This window comes from Schistocerca nitens, chromosome 11 (genome assembly GCF_023898315.1).
Source record: "Schistocerca nitens isolate TAMUIC-IGC-003100 chromosome 11, iqSchNite1.1, whole genome shotgun sequence".
Taxonomy (NCBI): Eukaryota; Metazoa; Arthropoda; class Insecta; order Orthoptera; family Acrididae; genus Schistocerca; species Schistocerca nitens.
Genome location: NC_064624.1, coordinates 128,339,885 through 128,366,869, shown reverse-complemented (window position 1 = coordinate 128,366,869; position 26,985 = coordinate 128,339,885). Strand labels below are relative to the sequence as shown.

Genomic DNA, 26,985 nt, shown 5'->3' with positions numbered 1-26,985 from the left:
AGAAGAAGTGAGACTTTTGAGAAACAGATTAGCCAAAGCCAAGGTGTAGTTTCCAGAGTTAAGTGTTCACTCAGCAGTTCAGAGGTTCTTTTTGTAAATGGTTTCCCCTCGACATCTTTTTTCTTAGGTGTGCTAGGCCAGTAAAGTATGCAGGGAAGTTCTTTTTAACTTTGGATGGTAGGAGAAGTGGTAGTGGCAGAAGTGAAGTTGTGTGGGATGTTGTGGAACGTGACTGGAGAACTCACAAAAAGTGAGGTTCGAGTTTGTATCCTGACATGGCACACAGTTTTAATCTGCCAGTAAGATAGAAAAAGGTGCACACACACTACTACACAGGGAAACATTTATTGAGCAAATGAACATACGTGGCAAATAAATATACATCAATCTATACAGGTGTTGACACCTCTGCTTAGAAAAGCTCGTGTAACAGAAGTTTATACAAAGCAATCCGAGCAATAGATTTTTACTTGGGGCAGACTCAATCGGATGACTTCACTGGTAAAGTTGCGCACTAAGTGGTGACATACAAGGAGAAAGGTTCAAATTATTCAGGTGTTCAAGTTCCCGACGGGCATCCACCTCCAACCCGTAAACTCAGTAAAGCAACAAAGCGCGACGTTGCGACCACTGGCGGAGGGACCTCCCGGCGGCATCCTGTACGTAGGCCAGCGACAGAGTGTCCAGTCGCGGCAGTGACGACACCGTTCCGGAGAGTACGTCCACATCGTACCCGCACCTTCTCGGACCAACGTCTCGAGCCGCGTCAGATTGCACGGGCCCGACAGTTCCGACGTGTCGGGCCAGGTGGAGTTCTTGAGGCAGAGGCGGCGCAGTCTGCGACAGTAGCGGAGGAAGCCCAGTTGGACCAGCTCCGTGTTGCAGAGGTTCAGTTCCTCGAGCAGCCGCAGGAACGGGACCACCTCGGAGAGTTCGTCACCGGTCAGAGCGTTGTTGACGAGGCAGAGCGAGCGGAGTCTGGCGGGCAGGTGCTTCAGACCGGTCAGCACCACGTCCTCGGCCTCGACACGGAGCTCCTCCAGCTGGCTGCAGAACCGCAAGAAGGACAGGTCCGAGAGCATTCCGCAACGATCCAACTGCAGCTTCTCGAGAGACCTCAGACCTGCCGCGGCCACCTCCATATCCGCTCCCCCCACACGGCAGTCGCACAGCCGCAACATCTGCAGTTTCCCTAGGTGGCGGAGCTCCGCGTACGCAGCCGACGGCAAGTCGTCGCAACTTTCCAGTTCCAGTTCCTCCAGTTTATCCGAGCAGTGCCGTAGGAACGTCAGGTCGTTCAGACTGCGGCAGTGGATTCTCAGAACCTCCAGCCGGCCGAGCCCTTCCAGAGTGTTCAAGTAGTTCGCCGACAGGGACTCTACGTCGAGGCTCAGCTCCGTGAGAAACGGGCACAGCTCCAGGGCAGCGATGATGGCACATTCCGCCCTAGTGCCCGGCTTGAAGAGTGTCAGTGTCGGGTTCCCTCTGACGATCTTCAGCGTCCGGAGCGCTGTAAAACAGATAGGCGACCGAGAAGAGAAGACGATATCTGCAATGCTGAGATCAGTTGTCACGTGAATAGACCCTAGTCTCTGACAGTCCTGCACAGCTCGTATGTCAGACATGTTGGTCACTGACAAAAACAACTGCGGGTAGTAAATTTTCACCTCAAACATTTTGGCCACCTTGATTTCGATTTCCTGCAACAGCGGTAATATGGACAATACGGCGCACGTCTCGGCAGATTCTCTCGGACTTCTACTGCTGACGTAGCTCTTCCCTTTCCACAGGTGGGTGAATCCTGTCACAATTTTGTACCACTGCTTGCACACAGTAGCACATCGGACCAACTCTGGGATGGGCAGATAGGCAAAGACGCAAAACAGTACGTCGTCTGGCGGGTTGCAGGCGAGTGTTGGCGATTCCATTTCTGTGGACAGAAAGTTAACAGTTATTCCACAGAATAAGTATCGCTAAAGATTTCGTGCGTGTCACTTTTATTTAAGGTATGTAAGAGAATGTCAGGCAGGGCAATTTCATGTCAAATTATACGAGCCACATTAACTCAATCGTGAATTTCTGTGGAAAAAATGTACGTCAGACCTCTGTATCACCTGTGTTAATAAATAAAATATTTTCATTTTAAACTCATAAAAACTGTGCAATATATTCTTTGCTTAATGTGTTAGTAGTTACTGCTATCAAAGTGGGTAATATTTTTTCTGTGTAAAGTGTCAGAAATTTTTCAACATTCTGCATATTTCACATCACTGAATTTCTAATGTAGAACATGCATATTGACAACACTGTTTCCATCTTTCTTCCATTTATAACAAACAAATGAGAACTTGCACATGAATTGTTCTGCACAGAGTTTTGTTTTTTTGTTTGAACTTTTTGTTAGATATGATGTCAGTGAGGAAATACAGGAATGAAAGAATGATGTGTGCGGAAGATGAAGAAAGACAAGAGGATGGTGTTTAAGAGAGTGAAAACGCTTCCCAATTATTGGAAATCGGTCAGAGGTGTTGCAGAAATACCTCGGTCCTGAAGTAACTGTGTTACCATCACATCCGTTGTGCAGGAATGGTTATACTCACTACAACAAGAAATTTCACTGAACTTCTTGTTGTAGGCAACCTGAATAATCATCATCACTGGAATGTGATCTGAGGAAGACAATGCAGATGTTTATATTCCTGAGTGTGAAGTAGTTGATGTGTTGAATGTCAGCACATCTTATTTAGCCTCTAATAGGTCCCCTTTTAAATGACCAGGTAAGATAAGAAGCACAAGAACACAACAGTATGTAGAAAGAAAAGTGGAAGAAGTTGCACAAAGTTTTACAGAACCAACATCTACAAAGTTTATAATGAGGAGGCACTTGATGCAGAACCTAAATATAATGACAAATGCACTCAGTGTGATATGTGGTTTCAAAACCAAAACACTACTATTTTATTACAATGAAATGAACACCCTTAACTGCTTACAGGCATTGACATACATAAACTGGGACAGATGAAAATGTGTGCCCCGACTGGGACTCGAACCCGGGATCTCCTGCTTACATGGCAGACGCTCTATCAATCCGAGCCACCGAGGACACAGAGGATAGCGTGACTGCAGGGATTTATCTCTGGCACTCTTCCCACGAAACCCACATTTTCAACGTATTGTTCCGCACTACATTCGTAGTGTCCCCACCCATTATACTCATTACTCGCGGTACGTTGCCAATTCCCGTAAGAGTACGGGCACTGTTTGTGCATTCAACGTTAACAAATTTCTCTTCTTCAGAAATGCTTTCCTTGCCATTGCCAGTCTACATTTTATATCCTCTCTACTTCGACCATCATCAGTTATTTTGCTCCCTAAATAGCAAAACTCATTTACTACTTTAAGTGTCTCATTTCCTAATCTACTTCCCTCAGCATCACCCGACTTAATTCGACTACATTCCATTATCCTCATTTTGCTTTTGTTGATGTTCATCTTATATCCTCCTTTCAAGACACTGTCCATTCCGTTCAGCTGTTCTTCCAAGTCCTTTGCTGTCACTGACTGAATTATACTGTCATAAGCAAACCTCAAAGTTTTTATTTCTTCTCCATGGATTTTAATACGTACCCCAAATTTTTCTTTTGTTTCCTTTACTCCTTGCTCAATATACAGATTGAATAACATCGGGGAGAGGCTACAACCCTGTCTCACTCTCTTCCCGACCACTGCTTCCCTTTCATGCCCCTCGACTCTTATAACTGCCATCTGGTTTCTGTACAAATTGTAAATAGCCTTTTGGTCCCTGTATTTGACACCTGCCACCTTCAGAATTTGAAAGAGAGTAATACAGTCAACATTGTCAAAAGCTTTCTCTAAATCTACAAATGCTAGGAACGTAGGTTTGCCTTTCCTTAATCTTTCTTCTAAGATAAGTCGTAAGGTCAGTATTGTCTCACGTGTTCCAATATTTCTACGGAATCCAAACTGATCTTCCCTGAGGTTGGCTTCTACCAGTTTTTCCATTAGTCTGTAAAGAATTCACGTTAGTATTTTGCAGCTGTGTCTTATTAAACTGATAGTTCGGTAATTTTCACATCTGTCAACACCCGCTTTCTTTGGGATCAGAATTATTATATTCGTCTTGAAGTCTGAGCTCTTGATATTCATACAAGTGGTTCTCTTTTCTCCAAAGGTCTCTTTAATTTTCCTGTAGGCAGTTTTTATCTGACCCCTAGTGAGAGAAGCCTCTACATCCTTACATTTGTCCTCTAGCCATCCCTGCTTAGCCATTTTGCACTTCCTGTCGATCTCATTTTTGAGGCATTTGTATTCCTTTTTGCCTGCTTCATTTACTGCATTTTTATATTTTCTCCTTTTATCAATTAAATTCAATATTTCTTCTGTTACCCAAGGATTTCTACTAGCCCTCGATTTTTGACCTACTTGATCCTCTGCTGCCTTCACTATTCCATCCCTCAAAGCTACCCATTCTTCTTCTACTGTATTTCTTTCCCCCATTCCTGTTAATTGTTCCCTTATGCTCTCCCTGAAACGCTGGTTTAGTCAGTTTATCCAGGTCACATCTCCTTATATTGACACCTTTTTGCAGTTTCATCAGTTTTAATCTACAGTTCATAACCAATAGACTGTGGTCAGAGTCCACATCTGCCCCTGGAAATGTCTTACAATTTAAAACCTGGTTCCTAAATCTGTGTCATACCATTATATAATCTATCTGATACCTTTTAGTATCTCCAGGATTCTTCCATGTATACAACCTTCTTATATGATTCTTGAACCAAGTGTTAGCTATGATTAAGTTATACTCTGTGCAAAATTCTACCAGGCGGCTTCCTTTCATTTCTAACCCCCAATCCATATTCACCTACTATGTTTCCTTCTCTGCCTTTTGCTAATCTCGAATTCCAGTCACACATGACTTAAATTTTTGTCTCCTTTCACTACCTGTATAATTTCTTTTATCTCATCATACATTTCATCAATTTCTTCATCATCTGCAGAGCTAGTTGGCATATAAACTTTTACTACTGTAGTAGGCGTGGGCTTCGTGTCTATCTTGGCCACAATAATGCGTTCACTATGCTGTTTGTAGTAGCTTACCCACACTCCTATTTTTTTATTCATTATTATACTTACTCCTGCATTACCCCTATCTAACTTTAACCTATCCATGTCCCTTTTTAAATTTTCTAACCTACCTGCCCGATTAAGGGATCTGACATTCCATGCTCCTATCCGTAGAACGCCAGTTTTCTTTCTCCTTATAACAATGTCCTCCTGAGTTCTCAGCCCAGAGATCCAAATGGGGGACTATTTTACGTCCGGAATATTTTTCCCAAGAGGACGCCACCATCATTTTATCATACAGTAAAGCTGCATGCCCTCGGGAAAAATTAGGGCCGTAGTTTTCCCTTGCTTCCAGCCGTTCGCAGTACCAGCACAGCAAGGCCGTTTTGGTTATTGTTACAAGGCCAGATCAGTCAATCATCCAGACTGTTGCCCCTGCAACTACTGAAAAGGCTGCTGCCTCTCTTCAGGAACCACACGTTTGTCTGGTCTCTCAACAGATACCCCTCCATTGTGGTTGCACCTATGGTACGGCCATCTGTATCACAGAGGCACACAAGCCTCCCCATCCGTGGTTCGGGGGGGGGGGGGGGGGGGGGGATTTTATCTACAGTACCCAAAAGATTATGCAATAGGACAGAATTGAGTGGAATACGGACATCTACAAGTGAACACAGCAGGAGGGATTAGTCAGTGCAAATGAGACAGAACTGAGACATTTGATGCTTGTGTCACCTCGGAGTCCAGATGTAGGTGTGAAGTTCTCAAAAGTGTGAGTAACAATTTTCCTGCAATTATTAACACGTTCTCTGTAAGTTGGTAGTGACTAAATGCCACATTCATATCTGCAGACAGTGCACAATTCTACTAACAGTTATACATGGAGGAAATGAATAAATAAAATCACGTTTACATATTGATCGGGTGTGCAGAAAAAAGCTCTAACTGGAAATTAAAAATATTGAGCAATAAAATATTAACAGAGTTTGGAGATTTAAACATCCTTAAGTTCATTGTCTCTCTCTCCCTCACACTCCCACACCCACACCCACCGTGCGAAAATAGTAATGACGCCACCAATATGGCGAAAACGACCATCCACAACAACTCCCGTACCGTTCCTACGACGTTATCATATAAACATGACAACAAACACGAGAATAGATCGAAAAACCACCAAACAAATATTCCTCCAAATATATAATGAAACTAACGGGACAAGTGGGGGAAATTAGGGGTTTTTGGGTGGGGACGAACTAAATATAAACACACGCCATTACACCAAACGACAAACAGCACTAAAATAACAAGACCCCACAACCTTCCCAAATTCCATTACACACAAAATCCACTGGAATCGATCACTTCCATGATTATGTAAACAGAAACAACTGATACCACACTATAAATCTCAAATTTCACCACCGCCACACTTAATCCTACCAAAGAAAAAAAAAGCACTAGAAAATGAAAATTGGAATCTAACACTTCCCTTGAGCCCGGATGTTATTATTCAAATTTTATCCAGTCGGCTCCTTTGGGAATTTGCTGCCAACAGCAAATCTTAGACCACAAAAACTTTACGGTTACCTTACAACAATGGAATGGCAATTGACATAGTATTCTGTAGCATGCTTTGGTTTTTGATGGGTTTTCTTCTTCGATAACATTATTTGTAAAAGTAATTATATAAATAAAAGCTGCATATCTTTTTTACAAAATACTAATTCCCATCGAATGCTTACTCTGAAATTTTCTAGCTCATCTGGGATGTCAACAGTGGATCTTTCAGTCATAACATCATCGACAATGCGATGGGTGTGCTTTTGTTGCACAACCTAAGTGCAGGGCACGTGACGTCCTTAGCCAATCAGAACACAGAACAGACCACATTACACGTTGTGTAATCAGCCAATCACATATTCAAGCCGCGAACACACAAACGTTAAGCATGAAACTTGAACAGATACTGGAAAGTAATGTAGAATATATGCAGCACCAAGCAAAGCGATGCTGTAACATAAATTTACTTTTGAGGAAATTGGAAACATAGGTTTCGCCACAAGGCACGGAATTTTTGTTGCCAGTCATGCTTGCAACATTCTTCAAAAGAATTATTGCTTCACAGTTCCGTCGGGCGGGTAAAGTTTACCCACTTCAGCACAAAAGTGATTTACAGTAAAACTTCGTTAACACGAATCCGAAGGGACCGAAAAATCAGGAGTTCATGTTTAAAAAAAATCGTGTTAAGTGAAAAACACAGATTTTAATAAGTATACATGTACAGCAGTACACTAATGTGTAATACAATACTCTTTGAATCACGTTATTGTAGACTTACAACACTATAAAGTGATTGTAAAATTACAAGTAGGCCTACTCACAAATTATGTACGTTAGTTTCTTGGAAAAAATTCGGTCATGGTTCGCTGACGTTCATGGGAATGATAATATTTTGTAATTTCACAACCAATTGTAACGATAGCGTCCGTAAACCCAGAAGTGACGTCGGATGTTGAAGCGAACCGTTCTAAACAGTCCAAGGCTGTAAACATCTCCTGACGGGTAGGTGGAATGGTATCTGTATTCTCTTCCTCTTCACTTTCTCCTGATGGCCCTTCTTGCACTTCGTTCACAGCTTTTCGCACATCCGATTCCACAGAAGCACATACGGCAACATCATCGCCTACACTAATTAATTCTTCGAAACTAATCACAAGGTTCGCAACGTCCTACAGAACTGTCCATTCATCAGTGAAGTGGCATCTTCTAACTCGTGGACATTTTCAGTGTTGCTATGTCTCCAAGCTCTGTTAAAGCACTTCCCTGTATGATGTGGCGATACTGACAAGGGAACCTCCCCATCGCACTCCCCCTCAGATTTAGTTACAAGTTGGCACAGGGATAGGCCTTGAAAAACTGTACACAGATCAATCGAGAAAACAGGAAGAAGTTGTGTGGAACTATGAAAAAAATAAGCAAAATATACAAACTGAGTAGTCCATGCGCAAGATAAGCAACAATAAGGACAGAGTTGACTTATGAGCGCCGTGGTCCCGGGGTTAGTGTGAGCAGCTGCGGAACGACAGGTCCTGGGTTCAAATCTTCTCTCGAGTGAAAAGTTTAATTTTTTATTTTCAGATAATTGTCAAAGTTCAGGCACTCACACATAATCAACTTCGCTCTCCAAAATTCCAGGACATGTTCAGATTTGCTTGGACATATACAGGATTTGACGGTCTACGCACGGAAACATTTGAAAACGTAAAAAACATACGTTTTGACAGAGCACAGGGAAAACTGTGCGACTGTGAAACTGTTGCATTCATTTGATGCTGTTTATGTGACAAACTCTTATGTTTTCACACTTTTTTGGGAGTGATTATCACATCCACAAGAAAACCTAAATCGGGTAAGGTAGAAGAATCTTTTTACCCATTCGCCAAGTAAGCAAGTTAGGTGGGTCGACAACATATTCCTGTTACGTGACGCACATGCCGTCACCAGTGTCGTAAAGAATATATCAGACGTGTTTTCCTGTGGAGGAATCGGTTGACCTATGACCTTGCAATCAAATGTTTTCGGTTACTATTGGAGAGGCACGTCCTTTCGTCTACTAATCGCACGGTTTTGCGGTGCGGTCACAAAACACAGACACTAAACTTATTACAGTGAACAGAGACGTCAATGAATGAACGGACAGATCATAACTTTGCAAATATAAAGAAAGTAAAATTTTCACTCGAGGCAGGACTCGAACCAAGGACCTTCCAATCCGCAGTTGCTCACTCTAACCACGAGACCACGGCGCCCATCAGCTAACGTTGTCCTTGATGTTGCCAATCTTCCACATGGGCTACTCAGTTTCTATATTTTGCTTATTTTTTCATAGTTCCACACAACTTCTTCCTGTTTTCTCAATTGATCTGTGTTCAGTTTTTCAAGGCCTATCCACTGAGACAATTTATAACTAAATCTGAGGGAGGTGCAATTGGGAGGTTCCCTTGTGAGTTCCAGGCTGCTGTGATGTGATTTTATTGCGTCAAGCAGATTCGAATTTGGGGTTGCACTATTGTTTTCAACAGCACGAATCGCAGCTCTTACAAGTTGATTGCGATAAGCTCTCTTTATGAGAGAGATGATGCATTGGTCCAAAGGCTGAAGGCGGCTTGTGGCGTTGGGTGGAAAAAAACTGAACCTTTATGTTGGATAGGTTCAGATCATGAACGTTATGGGCGGTACATCTGTCCAATGTACGAAGAACATGTCTCTTTTGAGCAACCATTCGACTGTTGAAACGAAGAAGCCACTTGCGAAATGATGTGCCATCGATCCAAGCTTTATTGTGGTGACAGTAGATGCAATGTAAAGTGTCCATATTTATGTTTATTAAAACAACGTGGTTTCTCGGATTTACCGATAACCTCACTGCCGTCAGCATTACAACACAGTACAACAGTCACACGTTTTTTGCTTCGTGTTCCACCGTGATACTTATCACCTTTTTTTCCCAGGGTGTAATTTGGAAAAAGATTGTAGAAAAATTCAGTTTCATCCACGTTAAGCACATCACACGAGGCATACTTTTCCCTCAATCGGTTGAGTTCATGCAACCAGCTGTTCGCACTTTCTTCATCAACTTTATTTGCTTCACCCCAAATTTGTACAGATGAAATTGAATGTCTCTTTTGGAACCGATACAACCAACCAGCAGAACAACTAAAGTCTTCGATGCACATATCTTTAGCAATATCATTTGCTTTTGACTGAATCACAGAGCCAGTTAAAGGTATGTTAGATGCACGCATATGATTGAACCATTCTAGCAGTAACGTCTCGATGACTTCATACTTGGCGGTACGAAGTCGTTTAGATTTGTTTCTCGATTCTTAATAATCGTAGATAAAGTAGATTTAGGTAGTCCAAACTGCTCTGCAATTGCTGTTTTCTTGGTACCACGGTCCACTTCATCTAGAATCTTAAGCTTTAACTGTAGATTAAGAGCTGTCCGTTTCCTCTTTGCCATTTTCGCGTGCTACAGTACCGGTTGTTAACTGTAGTTTTTATTCAGTATTCCAACTCGATACGGCTACGACTAACAGAGCACCTGTCAAATCTGGCACTGAGTACGTTCCTAAATGCTGCTGCACACATTATTGCATGTCTTACAATGTCCAGCATGCGCCGATTGTTGAGGTGATAGTCGCGGCTACCTACCTTGGGTTTAAGGGCGCTCAACTACTGAGGTCATTAGCGCCCAGTCACAGTTGTTAGAGCACAAGGGATCTAGTAAAACTCAAGGGGGACACCAGAAAGACCTGACAAAGATGCAGATAAAATAAGTAAAAAGGTTAGATGTCTTTGGACAAGCCAGTCAAAGTTATAAAACGCAGAACACGAGCAGCTGCTCGAGCGTCATCAGCTAAAATATCCGGTAAGGTAGACGGCAGGGACAGGACAACACGTAATTGACTAAAACGGGGACACGACAATAAAACATGGCGCACTGTTAAGGCCTGTCCACAAGGGCACTGCGGGGCTGGGTCACCGGAGAGCAGGTAGCGGTGGCTAAACCGGCAATGCCCAATTCTCAACCTGGTCAGAAGGACCTCCTCGAGCCGAGATGGTCGGGAGGATGTTGTCCAAGGAGTTGGGAGCGGTTTTACTGCCCGGAGCTTGTTTCCTTGGAGGGATGACCAAGCATCCCACCACAACGACACAAGCCTCTTACATACATCCCCCCGAACGTCCGATGACGGGACACAATGGGAGGCTGGCCGAGGCAGGAGGACTGCAGCCTTGGCTGCAGCATCCGCAGCCTCATTCCCAGGCACTCCTACATGTCCGGGAACCCACAGAAAGCTGACAGAACCACCATTATCAGCGAAAGAATGGAGGGACTGCTGTATCCGTTGAATCAAGGGATGGACCGGATAGGGAGCTCCAAGGCTCTGAAGAGCACTGAGTGAGTCAGAGCAGAGTACATACGATGAATGGCGGTGGCGGCGGGCATACTGAACGGCCTGATGGAGAGAAAAAAGCTCGGCCGTAAAGCTGGAACATTGGTCGAGGAGCCGGTATTTGAAGGTGGCGGCCCCGACGACAAAGGCACAGCCGACACCATCGTCAGTTTTGGAGCCATCGGTGTAAATAAAGGTGTGTCCGGCAAGTCGAGCACGAAGTTCGACAAACCGTGAGCAATACACTACAGCCGGAGTACCCTCCTTCGGGAGTGAGCTGAGGTCGAGATAAAGATGAACCGGAGCCTGGAGCCAAGGTGGTGTCGGGCTCTCACCCTCTCTAAAGGTGGTAGGGAGGGCAAAATCCAATTGTCGAAGCAAGCGACGGAAGCGGACTCCGGGGGGCAGCAGGGCAGACACATACAACCCGTACTGACGATCGAGAGAATCGGCGAAGAAGGACTGGTAAGAGGGGTGGTCGGGCATAGACAACAGCCGGCAGGCATACCGACACAGCAGTACGTCGCGCCGGTAGGTCAACGGTAACTCGGCAGCTTCAGCATAAAGACTCTCGACAGGACTAGTGTAGAAGGCTCCGGTCGCAAGACGTAACCCCCGATGGTGGATGGAGTTGAGCCGGTGTAAGAGGGATGGCCGAGCGGACGAGTAGACAAAGCTCCCATAATCCAGCTTCGATCGGACTATGGACCGATACAAGCGAAGCAGGACAGTGCGATCCGCTCCCCAAGATGAACCACTAAGAACTCTGAGGACATTAAGGGAACGTGTACAACGGGCCGCCAAATAAGTGACATGTGGAGACCAACACAGTTTCCTGTCCAACGTGAGCCCTAGAAACTTAGTTGTGTCCACGAATGGGAGAACTACGGGACCGAGATGTAAGGATGGCGGAAGGAACGCTTTATATCGCCAAAAGTTAATACAAACCGTCTTCTCTTCAGAGAACCGGAAGCCATTTGCCACGCTCCATGAGTATAGGCTGTCGAGACAACGCTGAAGGCAGCGCTCCAGGAGGCATGTTCTCTGGGCACTGCAGTAGATCGCGAAGTCATCGACAAAGAGAGAGCCTGAGACATTAGGTGGAATGCAATCCATAATTGGATTGATCGCGATGGCAAAAAGGGCTATGCTCAAGACGGAGCCCTGAGGCACTCCGTTCTCCTGGAGGAAGACGTCGGACAATACGGAACCCACACGTACCCTAAACGTTCGATCTGTTAAAAAGGAATCAATAAAAAGGGGCAGGCGACCGCGTAGGCCCCACCTGTGCATAGTGCGGAGGATACCTCCCCTCCAACAGGTATCATAAGCCTTTTCCAAGTCGAAGAACACGACTACCGTTTGGCGCCTTCGCAAAACGTTGTTCATGATGAATGTCGACAAGGTCACAAGGTGGTCAACAGCGGAGCGGCGGCGACGAAAGTCGCATTGGACATTAGTAAGTAGTCGTCGAGATTCAAGAATCCAGACTAACCGAGCATTAACCATGCGCTCCATCACCTTACAGACACAGCTTGTAAGAGAAATGGGGCGGTAACTAGAAGGAAGGTGTCTATCCTTCCCGGGTTTGGGTATAGGAACAACAACGGCGTCACGCCAACGCATGGGGACTTTACCTTCGGACCAGACGCGATTGTAGGTACGAAGAAGGAAGCTTTTGCCCGCCGGAGAAAGGTGTGCCAGCATCTGAACGTGAATGGCATCTGGCCCCGGAGCAGAGGACCGGGACAGTGCAAGCGCACGTTCGAGTTCCCGCATAGTAAAGGGGGCATTATAAGTTTCCAGATTCAGCGAGTGGAAGGAAGGTCGCCGAGCCTCTTTCCTGGGAAGGAAGGCAGGATGGTAATGGGCGGAGCTTGAAACCTCCGCGAAAAAGCGGCCAAAGGCGTTGGAGACAGCCACAGGATCAACAAGGACCTCATTACCTGAGGTCAGGCCAGGTACCGAGGAGTGGGCCTTAATGCCCGACAGCCGGCGCAGGCTACCCCAAACGACGGAAGAGGGAGTAAAACTGTTGAAGGAGCTGGTGAAAGAGGCCCAACAAGCTTTTTTGCTGTCTTTGATGACTCGACGGCATTGCGCTCGGAGTCGTTTGTATTCAATACAATTCGCCAACGTAGGATGGCGGCGAAAGGTGCGTAAAGCACGTCGCCGAGCACGGATAGCGTCCCTACAAGCCTCGTTCCAGCAGGGGACGGAAACGCGACGTGAAGAAGAAGTTGTACGAGGAATGGAACGTTCGGCAGCATTGATGATAACGGCCGTGAGGTATTCGACCTGACTGTCACAACTAGGAAAATCGTGGTCCGGAAAGGTCGCCAGGGAGGAGTAAAGTTCCCAGTCAGCTTTCAGTATGTTCCAGCTCGAAGGACGTGGGGATGGGGTGTGGTGCAGGAGACGAACGACACAGGGGAAGTGGTCGCTCGAATAGGTGTCAAAAAGGACATACCACTCGAACCGACGGGCAAGAGTGGTAGAACAGATCGAGAGGTCCAAGTGGGAGTAGGTATGAGTAGAGTCCGAGAGGAAAGTCGGGGCGCCGGTATTGAGGCAGACAAGATTGAGATGGTTGAAGACATCCGCCAAGAGTGAGCCTCTTTGACAGGATGCAGGAGAGCCCCAAAGGGGATGATGGGCATTGAAGTCGCCAAACAATAAGAACGGCGGGGGGAGCTGAACGATCAGGTGCATCATGTCAGCCCGACTAACAACAGATGACGGTGGAGTGTAGATGGTACAAACTGAAAAAGTAAAAGCAGAAAGAGTAATGCGGACAGCTATTGCTTGGAGTGGGGTGGTCAATGGGATAGGATGGTAATAGACATTGTCCCGAACGAGCAACATGACCCCACCATGAGCTGGGATACCATCCACAGGGGTGAGGTCATACCGCTCCGAGGTATAGTGGGTAAAGGCAATACGGTCAGTCGGGCGCAACTTGGTTTCCTGGAGACCAAGGACGAGCGGACAGTGCAGGCGGAGGAGCAGTTGTAATTCCTCCCGATTAGATCTAATACCTCTTATGTTCCAGTGTAACAAGGCCATCGCTAGTCAAAAAAGAGGGGGAACGAGACGGGGGAAGAGCTGGTCACCTCGACGGCCGCGGACGGCCAGGTTTCGAGGGAACAACGCTACAACCGGCGGGAGGCGGATCCTGTTCCATCGAGTTGTCGCCAGCTGCGGCTGCTGTCCCGGGTTGTGTAGTTTGGGCAGCATCATTTGTCGACGAGAGGCCAGCTGAGTGCCTGGCAGCTGAGCGTCCCGGCGAAACTGAGGACGGCCGGGAGCGGCGACTTACGGATGGAGCGTCAGACGAAACGCGCCGGGGTGGAGAGGGGGATAGAGATTTCTTCTTGGAGGCCTTCTTGGAAGGCCGAGGAGGCACAGGGATGGTGGGCTGGACCCGAAGAAGGTCCTCACGCGCGGGGTCCGTTTTGGAACGCCGGACCTCAGAAGCTGGGGTCCGGGACGTTTCCCCGATGGACGCCTGAGAAGAGGAACGCTTCTCAGGTGGCGTGGGGGGAGGAGGAGGAGGAAGGGTGGCCCCTGGGGCAGAGGGGGTGGGGGCCACGGGGGAGGAGGATTTGGAAGGGAGGGATTTGGGAGGCGGAGGCGGAGCCCCCTGATGGGCGGAGGAGGCGTAGGGGGGACAGGATAGGGATGAGGATACCGCGGAAGGAGTGGACACAACTGAGGCAAAAGAAGTAGTCAATGGCATGGGATGGAGACGGTCATACTTCTTCTTGGCCTCAGTATAGGAGAGCCGACCCAAAGTTTTGATTTCTTGTATCTTCTTCTCCTTCTGATAGGCAGGGCAGTCTGAGGATCTAGGCGAGTGGACGCCAGGACAATTAATGCACCGAGGTGGTGGGGTGCATGTATGTTCCTCACGAAGAGGGCGGCCACAATCGCCACAAAGGGGCTCAGCCTCACACCGTGACGACATGTGCCCAAAACGCAAACACCTAAAACATCGCATAGGAGGCGGGACGTAGGGTCGCACGTCACACCGGTAGCACATCACCTTTACCTTCTCCGGGAGAACGTCCCCCTCGAAGGCGAGGATAAAGGCCCCAGTGTCAATGCGACTGTCTTTGGGGCCGCGCTGGACTCGCCGGACGAAATGCACGCCTCGGCGCTCCAGGTTGGCCCTGAGCTCCTCATCAGATTGTAGCAGGAGGTCACGATGAAAAATCACCCCCTGCGTCCTATTTAGTGCCAGATGTGGGACAATGGATACTGGGATGTCCCCTAGGCGGTCGCACGCCTGGAGCGCCGCCGACTGTGTGGCGGAGGTGGTCTTGATAAGAACGGACCCTGAACGCATCTTGCTGAGAGCCTCGATTTCCCCAAAGACGTCCTCAATGTGCTGAACAAAGAACATCGGCTTGGAGGTGGCGAATGTCCCCCCATCGGTTCGAGAACAGACCAAATAGCGGGGGACGTACTTCGCCCCAAGCCGGCGGGCCTGTCCCTCCTCCCATGGAGTGGCCAAGGGGGAAAGGGCAGGAGAACCAGAACTAGAAATGGTACCTTTTCTTTTGAAAGACTCGGCCGCAGAGCGACCTGATACGTGTTGATGTTTCATCTGCGAAACGTCCGCCCCGATACCACCCACTCCGACCAGGGGCTCTCCCCACAGGCGCCACCCAGCCGCAGCAAGGGCCACCTGGCAGGATGACCATTGCCGGGAGTCCTGATGCCCCAAGGAGACGGGCATCTACTCCTTGGCCGACGTGGGGAGGGTGCAGCTCAGGTATCGGCAGTACGATCCCTGTGTTGTCAGGGGGCTACAACCTAGAGGGTACATGACGACCCCACCACAACGGGCTGGCTACCGTGCTGGATTTCTGGTGCCATGGAAAGTCCATCATGATCGCTGGTGCAGATGGAGATGCACTATGGGCGTAACTTGGACAACCCATCAGGCGTTTAGGCCCAATTGGAGGAATAGTGGGTATGGTTACAACGCTGGTGCAATACTGAGTGCGAAGGTCTGAGAGCACTTAGGACCAATGGTACACCACGTAAGGTGTCCTTCCCCAAAAGGCTCGTACTTCAGAAGAATTTTGAAAAATGTAGGTCAAACCCCAAGGGGGACCATCACATGAAAGGCCGAAACGGTTGAAACTCCTTTTAGTCGCCTCTTACGACAGGCAGGAATACCTCGGGCCTATTCTTACCCCGGACCCGCAGGGGGGAATTAGCTTTGTAGCTACATTTTCTACATTCACTTCGGAAAAAAATTACGCTTCAGAATACTCTAAGGTCAGGAGTTTGTGTTACAGAGCAATTTAATTACGTTAGGAATTCGCCTTAACCGAAATTCGTGTTAACTGATAAAACATACCATTAGAATTAATGTATTCCTGGTGGGACCAATATTTTTTTTCGCGTTAACCGCGAGTTCGTCTCATGCGAGTTCCCGCTAACGAGGTTATCGTGTAATTTTTTTTTTTTTTTCCTGGCGATCTGCTCTAGGGAACATGTACTCCGCTAGTTAACCACAAAATGTTTATTAATCTTTCTGCCATATCGTGGGATTGCATCTCTGACGTCCCGCCGTAATTTTTTTTTTTTTTTTTTTTTTTTTTGCCCTCACTGAATTCCGTCGAACAATCAATTTCCTACAATTTCACGTCTATTGTTTTGTTTCCTTTTCCCAAATTTCACCTCGTCCGTTTTAACGACGACTCCTGGTCTTCCAACTGTTAAGTGTTTACCGTCAACTTGATACCCGCTTCGTGACAGAAGAAATCCCAGTGATACAACCCGTCGGCTTTGACCAATGACGTCATACATTAGTCATAGATAGTAATGTCTGTACCGGATAAGCGCTATCATTGTACATTAAAATAATTATTCGTAATGATATTGAGGTAATTTGGAGTATTAGTTTGTTATTGTAGAACAATAATTAGTGTCTTATTTTCGTTTATAGAAATGGAATTGTCTGTTTGTGGGTATGTAATTTTCGTTACTGTCTGTCTAGGCGAGCTTCGGTTAAACCTCGATATTTCCGTGTGGTAAGCTCACTCTTCCATTTGCTTCTTTCACAGTATTTCACAATTTTGACATATTTCACTGTTTTATTCCACCAATATGTGTATTTTCGTGTTGTGAAGTACGTAATAGAAATTTCTCAGCTGTCGATCTTCTTTAGTTTCCCAGCACTAGTATCAGTACAACATTTTCGAATGTGTACTTGCTATATTACTGGCGAAACCCCCGACACAACTAAAATTTGTATCCCGTCCTGCACTTCGCCTTTACACCGACACTATATATGTCAATTGGCGAGGAAGATAACAAATGTTGCGTATAGCTATATAGCTCAAGTAACGAATGGGATACTATTAGCGTCCAAGGCAACAAGAAAACTGTACCCCATAGTGAAGTACGGGATGCAAATTGTACATGTGTCGTCTTCTTGTCTCCGTGTAGTTCAATTGAGGTACAGGTTGCAAATATAACGTACGTCTATTTCCCCCTTTTCGTTACCAGCGTACATATATCGAGGTCAACGGAAGTCTGGTATACATATATTACATACTTAGGTCCTTCTGTCATCAGTAGTACTGCTATGTACATAAGAAAAGACTGTTAGTAATAGTGGAGACGAAATAAACAACACATCTACAATATGTATCCCGTGTTCCACTTAGAGTTTACTGACGCGCAGGATGCATCGTTCAAGTGAAGAACAGGACAGCAATGCTAGTTGAAACTAAGAAATCGACGTACGCTGAACTTGTATCCCGTACTGCACTTAAGAAATGCAGTTCGAAAGAGTTTCGAGATACAACTGACATACATGTAACGTGATGTATTCTTTGCTAGTAATATATTTCATTCATTTCTTTCCATTGTATTTTGCGGAGAAATACTAAGATACAAACACGCGATATCGTTAACGTGAAAATACTACTGGCCCTTATATACGTGAAGTACAGTTTTTCTCTCTTGCATTCTACATCTACATCTACATTTATACTCCGCAAGCCACCCAACGGTGTGTGGCGGAGGGCACTTTTCGTGCCACTGTCATTACCTCCCTTTCCTGTTCCAGTCGCGTATGGTTCGCGGGAAGAACGACTGTCTGAAAGCCTCCGTGCGTGATCTAATCTCTCTAATGTTACATTCGTGATCTCCTCGGGAGGTATAAGTAGGGGGAAGCAATATATTCGATACTTCATCCAGAAACGCACCCTCTCGAAACCTGGACAGCAAGCTACACCGCGATGCAGAGCGCCTCTCTTGCAGAGTCTGCCACTTGAGTTTATTAAACATCTCCGCAACGCTTACCAAATAACCCTGTGATGAAACGCGCCGCTCTTCTTTGGATCTTTTCTATCTCCTCCGTCAACCCGATCTGGTACGGATCCCACACTGATGAGCAATACTCAAGTATAGGTCGAACGAGTGTTTTGTAAGCCACCTCCTTTGTTGATGGACTACATTTTCTAAGGACTCTCCCAATGAATCTCAACCTGGTACCCGCCTTACCAACAATTAATTTTATATGATCATTCCACTTCAAATCGTTCCGCACGCATACTCCCAGGTATTTTACAGAAGTAACTGCTACCAGTGTTTGTTCCGCTATCATATAATCATACAATAAAGGATCCTTCTTTCTATGTATTCGCAATACATTACATTTGTCTATGTTAAGGGTCAGTTGCCACTCCCTGCACCAAGTGCCTATCCGCTGCAGATCTTCCTGCATTTCGCTACAATTTTCTAATGCTGCAACTTCTCTGTATACTACAGCATCATCCGCGAAAAGGCGCATGGAACTTCCGACTCTATCTACTAGGTCATTTATATATATTGTGAAAAGCAATGGTCCCATAACACTTCCCTGTGGCACGCCAGAGGTTACTTTAACGTCTGTAGACGTCTCTCCATTGATAACAACATGCTGTGTTCTGTTTGCTAAAAACTCTTCAATCCAGCCACACAGCTGGTCTGATATTCCGTAGGCTCTTACTTTGTTTATCAGGTGACAGCGCGGAACTGTATCGAACGCCTTCCGGAAGTCAAGAAAAATAGCATCTACCTGGGAGCCTGTATCTAATATTTTCTGGGTCTCATGAACAAATAACGCGAGTTGGGTCTCACACGATCGCTGTTTCCGGAATCCATGTTGATTCCTACATAGTAGATTCTGGGTTTCCAAAAACGACATGATACTCGAGCAAAAAACATGTTCTAAAATTCTACAACAGATCGACGTCAGAGATATAGGTCTATAGTTTTGCGCATCTGCTCGACGACCCTTCTTGAAGACTGGGACTACCTGTGCTCTTTTCCAATCATTTGGAAGCCTCCGTTCCTCTAGAGACTTGCGGTACACGGCTGTTAGAAGTGGGGCAAGTTCTTTCGCGTACTCTGTGTGGAATCGAATTGGTATCCCGTCAGGTCCAGTGGACTTTCCTCTGTTGAGTGATTCCAGTTGCTTTTCTATTCCTTGGACACTTATTTCGATGTCAGCCATTTTTTCGTTTGTGCGAGGATTTAGAGAAGGAACTGCAGTGCGGTCTTCCTCTGTGAAACAGCTTTGGAAAAAGGTGTTTAGTATTTCAGCTTTACGCGTGTCATCATCTGTTTCAATGCCATCATCATCCCGGAGTGTCTGGATATGCTGTTTCGAACCACTTACTGATTTAACGTAAGACCAGAACTTCCTAGGATTTTCTGTCAAGTCGGTACATAGAATTTTACTTTCGAATTCACTGAACGCTTCGCGCATAGCCCTCCTTACGCTAACTTTGACATCGTTTAGCTTCTGTTTGTCTGAGAGGTTTTGGCTGCGTTTAAACTTGGAGTGAAGCTCTCTTTGCTTTCGTAGTAGTTTCCTAACTTTGTTGTTGTACCACGGTGGGTTTTTCCCGTCCCTCACAGTTTTACTCGGCACGTACCTGTCTAAAACGCATTTTACGATTGCCTTGAACTTTTTCCATAAACACTCAACATTGTCAGTGTTTCTGAACATTCTTCTCAGCTCTTTCATCTTTGTACTACACGACCTCTGGCGAATTCTGACGTCATTGGTCAAAGCCGCCGGGTTGTATCCCCTGCTAAACCAGACCCGAAATTTGTGACAAGTTTCACCGTCTTCGGATAACACATGGAGCATGCGACTACCCTTCGGCGCCCACCGTCGGCGCCAGCAACGAAACGATATCCTCATTGAATAAGAAATTCGAAAAGACCTTGCATTTAGGGTGTGGAAGCACATTATGAGAGACTATCCACGATCATAGAGTAAACATCTCTGGAGAGAGCATTGCGTTCTGCGCATGTCGTCAACAGTAAACCAGGATTGTCACGTGTTTTCGGGACTTCGCTGAGCGTGTGTGCTTACTGCAGAGTTTGAAGTTTATAATATCAAAAGTTTTGTTGTGTTTTCAACGTCTGTTGGTAGTTTAATAGCGATGGTGAGTTACTGTTGTTGCTACGGATGCAAAGAAAAATATGTGAAAGGAGAGATAGTAACTTTTCATGGGTCCTATGTTTAAAAATTTCGAGACGCATTATAATTAAGGCTTGATTCTGCAGACCTATTTTTCTACGATTTTATGACTATATAATAGATATTACGGCTCGTACAAAAGCTTACAAACAATCGCTTCCTCTCGTAAATTTGATAGTGGAACATAAAAGGGAATGGTTAGTAGTTTGAGCAAATACTATCCTCCATGCATTTATCAGTGACTTGTCGATTATGTATATAGATTTGAAAGACGGGAGACAGATAAATTCAATAGAGTGGGAGTCTGTAATTGTCTTCGTATAATGTGTGTCCAAACCTTTTTGTTTACTATAAAGTTACAGTAGGAGACCATGTTAAGTGTGTCTGGGACATGGAGAATGATTATGTGTGATTTATATTTTATATTCCCGAAGGATGAACAACGAGTAAAGATGTGGCTCCAGAAAATAAGTAGGAGTAATTTCGTCCCCACAAAATATTCCAAAGTATGTTCAAAACACTTTGAAGAGGAATGTTTAGACAGAGAAAAGTTTGGATGTGTGTGGCTGACACAGCCGGGTTCCCGGGTTCGATTCCCGGAGGGATTGGGGATTTTCTCTGCCTCGTGATGACTGGGTGTTGTGTGCTGTCCTTAGGTTAGTTAGGTTTAAGTAGTTCTAAGTTCTAGGGGACTGATGACCATAGATGTTAAGTCCCATAGTGCTCAGAGCCATTTGAACCTTTTTTTTGTGGCTGAAGGTAGATGCTATACCAACTATTTTTAATTTTCCACAGCAGACGCTCAGCACCTACTACCGATTTCTGCATTCAGCTTAAATACATTTTCTGCACAAATCAGATAAAAAACAATAGTGTAGCTAATCAAAGTACACATTCATCTTCTTTGGTGTATTATGCCTTCAATTTATTTTCTTCACCATTTGATTAAGAAGCGTAAAATATTAGTAAACATGTCCCCAAACCTTTCATTTGTGTCACTTTCCACTTCCCTTAATGGTGTTATATGGGGTTGACTGTTACATGACCAAATGTATTTGCTTCACAGTACATTTTTTTATCCCCTTCTTACTCAGTCTACTATTTATTAAATAAACTGGGAGCAAGTACGTAAAATGCGATAAACAAACACTTCGAAGTGTCACCAGTAAGAAAAACTGTGCTTTAGGTCGCAAAAAAAAGAGAAAATAAATACGCAGAAATAGCAGAAAAAGAACGAATTAGCAAGGATATAATCGCTAATGTGTGGCAAATTCGGTATTTTTCGGACACCTGCAAAAGTACTAACGTACTGTCAAGTCGTTTTGCAAGATTATCACTGCAAAAATGTACGCCAGGCTCTATAATACTATAACGTGCCGTATCATACCTAAAACTACCAAAAATCGAGTGCATCTGAACTGTGACACCTATCACAAAGAAGCAGAATGCGGTATCACTTGCCCTTAAAAGTTATGTAGCTGGTTTATTCCCGGTATCAAATGGATACTGTTAAAATGTCTGCGTAACATATATAAATAACCCACGACACGTACGAAAAGAATCCGTCTGTACTAGGGATGTAGTGACATTCGAAATATACAGGGCGCTATACGGACAAACACACGACGTCCCGAGATCACGTGACATCACGTGACCAGGCCGGCAATGTATGCTGACAACACAAAATCTGTTCTGTGCATGTGAATGCTCACTCCAGAGATATTTACTCTATGACCACGATGATGGTTTACCTTTACTTATTCTATAAAATGCAGCCTCGCCGACAAGGCAGCCTTCACACACCATCTTGCCTGAACTATGACAAGGCAACTGATAGAGGGCTTCGAATGAGACCAAATTTCGTAATATGTCACAGTACTCCATACACTGCTCCCAGGATAATGTGATGTTTCACTGGCCCTGAGCGACCGCCAGAGTTGTACTGCCAAGTTATCACATCATCTCTGGGCAAAAATCGACACTTTCGTGAAACATTTATAATTTAAATTTTAGTGACGAGTTCCGAACATAAACTCAAGTTATGCTCTTACTTTCCTGCCTACTCACGCTATGGAAATCTCGATACATTCGACGGAAATTTTCGATTATTCATGACATAAGTTGTACATTTAACTGCTATGTCACAAGCTAACTCTTTCACCACATTCGCGTTTTTTTTGCTTTGACATTAGGTGGTTTCTCCCAATAATAAATCAACAGCTCTTCGAGCGTAACCTCGACATCTGGCTCCGCTACAGACCAGTGCAACCCACGATCAGATTTTTTCTGCCAATAAAAGCTGTGCTCTTATTTCCCAGCCTAACCACACCAACGGACATCGCGAGATATTCGGAAAATACAGCGGAGAACATTTGAACCATAATCGTAAAGATCACGACCTATTCTTAAAACTGCCAAATATTTACAACATCGGAGAACGTGGAAGTCTCCACTTAACTCTCAGCAGTTTAACCTTAGATAAATAACCCCTCCCCACCACCACTAAAAAAAATTAATATATATATATATATATATATATATATATATATATATATATATATATATATATATTACACCCTAAAAAAAAAAACACGATTGCACTTTGACCCAATTCGACAGTCCCGTCAATAATTTGGGCAGTACAATGGTCGGTATACAGTGCGAAAAGGCATTTTACTCTTATTTTGTATGTGACATACCACTGACGACCTTATAATTGTAATCAACCTATGGCTTCCTTCGAATAAACTACTAAGTTAAAATTTACGATAGTTTAGTAACAATTTCACAGACTCTCTCCCTTTAACATTCTAGGATTAAGTTCTGTTGTTACGTCCCAGCCGTACCATACCCACGGAAATCGAGATAAGGAAACCACGACATATTCGGAATAAAAGAGCCATATATTTCTTGCACGTAAGAGCAGCAATATCACTGCTTCATTCGCATTCACTTAATACTTCGTCTTACATTCCTGTCTAACCACATCTACGGAAAAAACACCCACTCTTTCTGACGAGCAAAATTACTTATGAAGCCACAGCTCTATTTTTATACTGTATGTATATTAATGTGTGTGTACGAGCGCGAAGAGACAGTCACTTTGCCATTAGTTGAATAGATCACGTCTGCTATGTCGCTGTAATTGGCTAACTAGATCACGTGGCCTTTGCTCAGATTAGGTTCGTTCGCGATACAGTTGCAACCAAGCGAATGCGTTCGACGTATGCAGTCTCCCAGTTCCTGTGGTTTGTGACTGGTTGATAGCTGGTTAAATTCTAAACACATACGTTGAATGATTATTCGTTGATGAGTATTTTATTACCATAAAAATAAATCTGAAGTGTGTGCCCATTATGTACTTTTACCACTAGATCTCTATAAACATCCAGCATCTGGGCGCAGTCATTGGAAAAATGATGTGGGGTATATAAAGGAATGTTCGATTCGCGTCGTCTGCTATGACCAATGGCATATGAAACATGCGACAACCGCCGAATACAATATGGCGACTGTAACGTTATGTTATTGATTTTTTGAAACTGGCTAAGCTACAGAGCAGTCTGTCACCGCAAAGAGGTTTCTATCTGTTCGAGTTGCGACCGATGGATGGTTGCAACTGGTTTCTAATGATGAGTTGGAATCGTTCTGACTGGCTCCTAAGACTTCCGTAAGACTCCAAAGATATTTACGCGCGCTTGCGCAAAACTTTGTGTGTTTATTCACGTTGGAAAAAAGTACTAGGTTAGTCTTTTCAAGGACCTCTATATTTCAACCTTCTGAAAATTTAATACATGTTGGCATAATTTTATTTTCTTGAGGGATTTTTCTGTGCAAATCTGTTACATATATGAAGCCTGGGTTTTCAAAAGCAAAAGGGTCTCACTACCTTCTTTCAACGTTATTTTCAAAATGAATATTTTTTTCTCTTCCATACAAGGACCCGATCACAAGAGCCGGTAGTTGGGGGTCACATACTACAGTCATTGCTATAAATGACATGCGATCATTCATCTGGCTCATTTTAGAGGGGAGGTTGCATAGCTAGAAATAAGCACACATTTATTAGTGAAATTAAGCTGGTTATCAGTTTCTTAAAAGTGAGCACATTGCGGCCACGCCCTAATAACTAAACGAACGATAATTTTTCTTCAAAGCAATTTCTGGTATTTGTAACGTCTGGGCGATTCCTAGATTTGTTTATTCACATGGGTACCAATTATCTGCAATGTAAAGGCAACCAGCAACAAAATTAGTGTTACCAAAATCAATGAGGCAAGCCGATCAATTTTTTTCATGCATAAAAAAGAACAGGAAGTTGATGAAAGTGGAATCAGGAATAATTAAGAACATCTTCAATTAACATTTTGTATCACTGGTTCTCAAAGAAGTGCCGACCACACGTGGGAGGTAGAAACGTCTGACTCAGCTTCATAACAAATCTTGCTACTGCCTCTCTGTAAATACGTAATCATGAAACACTGCAACCCCCGCCCCCTTTTTTTTTCGCACGACGCATTTCGAGATTTTCTCATCGTCATGATCAAATATTTACATTAGTATTTGTGTGTTTGTGTGTGTGTGTGTGTGTGTGTGTGTGTGTGTAGGCGGCACAGTACTGTGCCTTTACCTCAAAAAGACGACAGTACAGTGTTAGAGGGGCACAGCACACAAAAGACTTACGTAAATATTTTCACTAGACTTTGAGAATAAATTCTCAAAACGCGTAGTGCTAAGCACGAAGAAAATACGTACTCGATGGATTATTTCATTTCTTAAATCAAGGTAATTAAATGAGAAACATTTGAGTAACGTGAAGACGGCAGAAACGCCAACTAGCTCTATAGGTGGCCAGAAAACGAAATTTGCGTTCGAGTAAACGCCAAGGGGTCTGACGGTTGGAACTATCACAAAGCTGCGCAATCGCACTAGAGACAGTTTGAAGACGGTAGCACTTTGTTCTGATAGCCTTACTCGAACGAACCTATTGTTTAACAAAAGCACAGCGCACTCCCGATTTCACAGTTTCCGAAGCTACCGTGCCGTATTTGGTGGATTTCGTATTGATATTTTGCGTATTACGTAAATATGCAGCTTCAATGCGGCAGCCCATAATAGACCTAACGAAGAGAGGTCCTTTTCTCCTGGATTTGTTGTGCTACAGTGCCAGGAAGTCCAATATCGATATATAAAAAAAATTACCATATTTGTCCCCCCCCCCCCCCCCCTCCGCAGAAATAGGCTGGTCTCTAGAATATACCGAGATCCCGGTTAGGCTAGAGGTAGATAACTTGGCCGAGTTGGCGAAGGCAGCGACATTGAAAGTCGAAGCTTTTCGTTGCAAGCAGGCCTGTACTAGCCTAATTTATAGGTTCGCGCCATGTGTAAACACACTTTACAACAAATACCACAGTTCTGATCCTAATGAAAACTGCTGGTTAAATTCGAAACATACATTAAATCATTAGTCGTCGATGAGCATTTTAATACCACAAAAATAAATCTGAAGTGTATGCCCACTATGTACTTTTATCACTAGATGTATATAAACATTCAGCATTTGGGCGCAGTCATTGGAAAAATGACACTGATTGATGACGGGGGGGGGGGGGGGGGATATAGAGGAATGTTCGATTCCCGTCGTCTGCTTTGACAAATGACTTACGTAACATGCGACAACCGCTGAACACAATATGGCGACTGTAACGTTATGTTATTGATTTTTTGAAACTGGCTAAGCTACAGAGCAGTCTGTCACCACAAAAGTGTTTTTTCTTTAGCACCATATTAGTTGGCTTCGCCAACTAACGAACTATCTTCTTCCAACCTAATCTACACCTCGCGCAAAGCTACAGATTAGTCTGTCATCAAACCAGATTTATTTAGTTTCACATTCATTGGCTTCGTCATCTCACAACCAAACTGTCACCTTCCAACCTAACCCAATCCTTCAGATAAGCTACCTCAAAAGTGTTTTTTTTTTCCTTTTTCTTTCAAGCTTCGTTGACTTCGCCAACTAACAACGAAAATGTTAATGGGTGCACCGAAAGGTGACAGCAGCCATTACGTCACTGGCCGACGACTCGTATTGATTAGACCACGCACGGGCACCTTAGTACAAGGACACATTACACACAATAACGAATCATCGTGCATGGAAGAAGTGGAACACGTAAAGTTTCATTTAACCACACAAAGTGTACATTTAACAATTTGTTTTTTCACACACAAAGCCAACTTGACAGACACTTACTTTGCAGACAAAATTTGGCGAAAGATAGGCTTCCCTATAACAGCAAACTTTCCCTTCGTGATTACAAAGAATGGCAAACAATATACATCAACAAATACATTGACTATTCAGATCAGATTCGCACGAATTACACAAATAGAACACGACCTCGCGGACGACGCGACCCGCCCTCCTAGCTCCTA

The 26,985-nt window shown here is 44.5% G+C and overlaps 1 protein-coding gene across 1 annotated transcript; it reads right to left on the bottom strand.

Annotated features, from left to right (window-relative positions):
• Positions 1–326: 326 nt before the first annotated feature.
• LOC126213540 (uncharacterized) lies at positions 327–26,985 on the bottom strand. The gene is made up of 2 exons (XM_049941386.1): positions 26,804–26,985; positions 327–1,930 (listed from the first exon to the last, which is right to left on the bottom strand). Exon 2 carries the CDS (start codon positions 1,926–1,928, stop codon positions 552–554), a length of 1,377 nt encoding a protein of 458 aa, XP_049797343.1. The 5' UTR covers positions 1,929–1,930; positions 26,804–26,985; the 3' UTR covers positions 327–551.

Excerpts from the sequence above, each read along its gene's own strand:
- LOC126213540 (XM_049941386.1), bottom strand. The coding sequence starts at position 1,928 with ATGGAATCGCCAACACTCGCCTGCAACCCGCCAGACGACGTACTGTTT.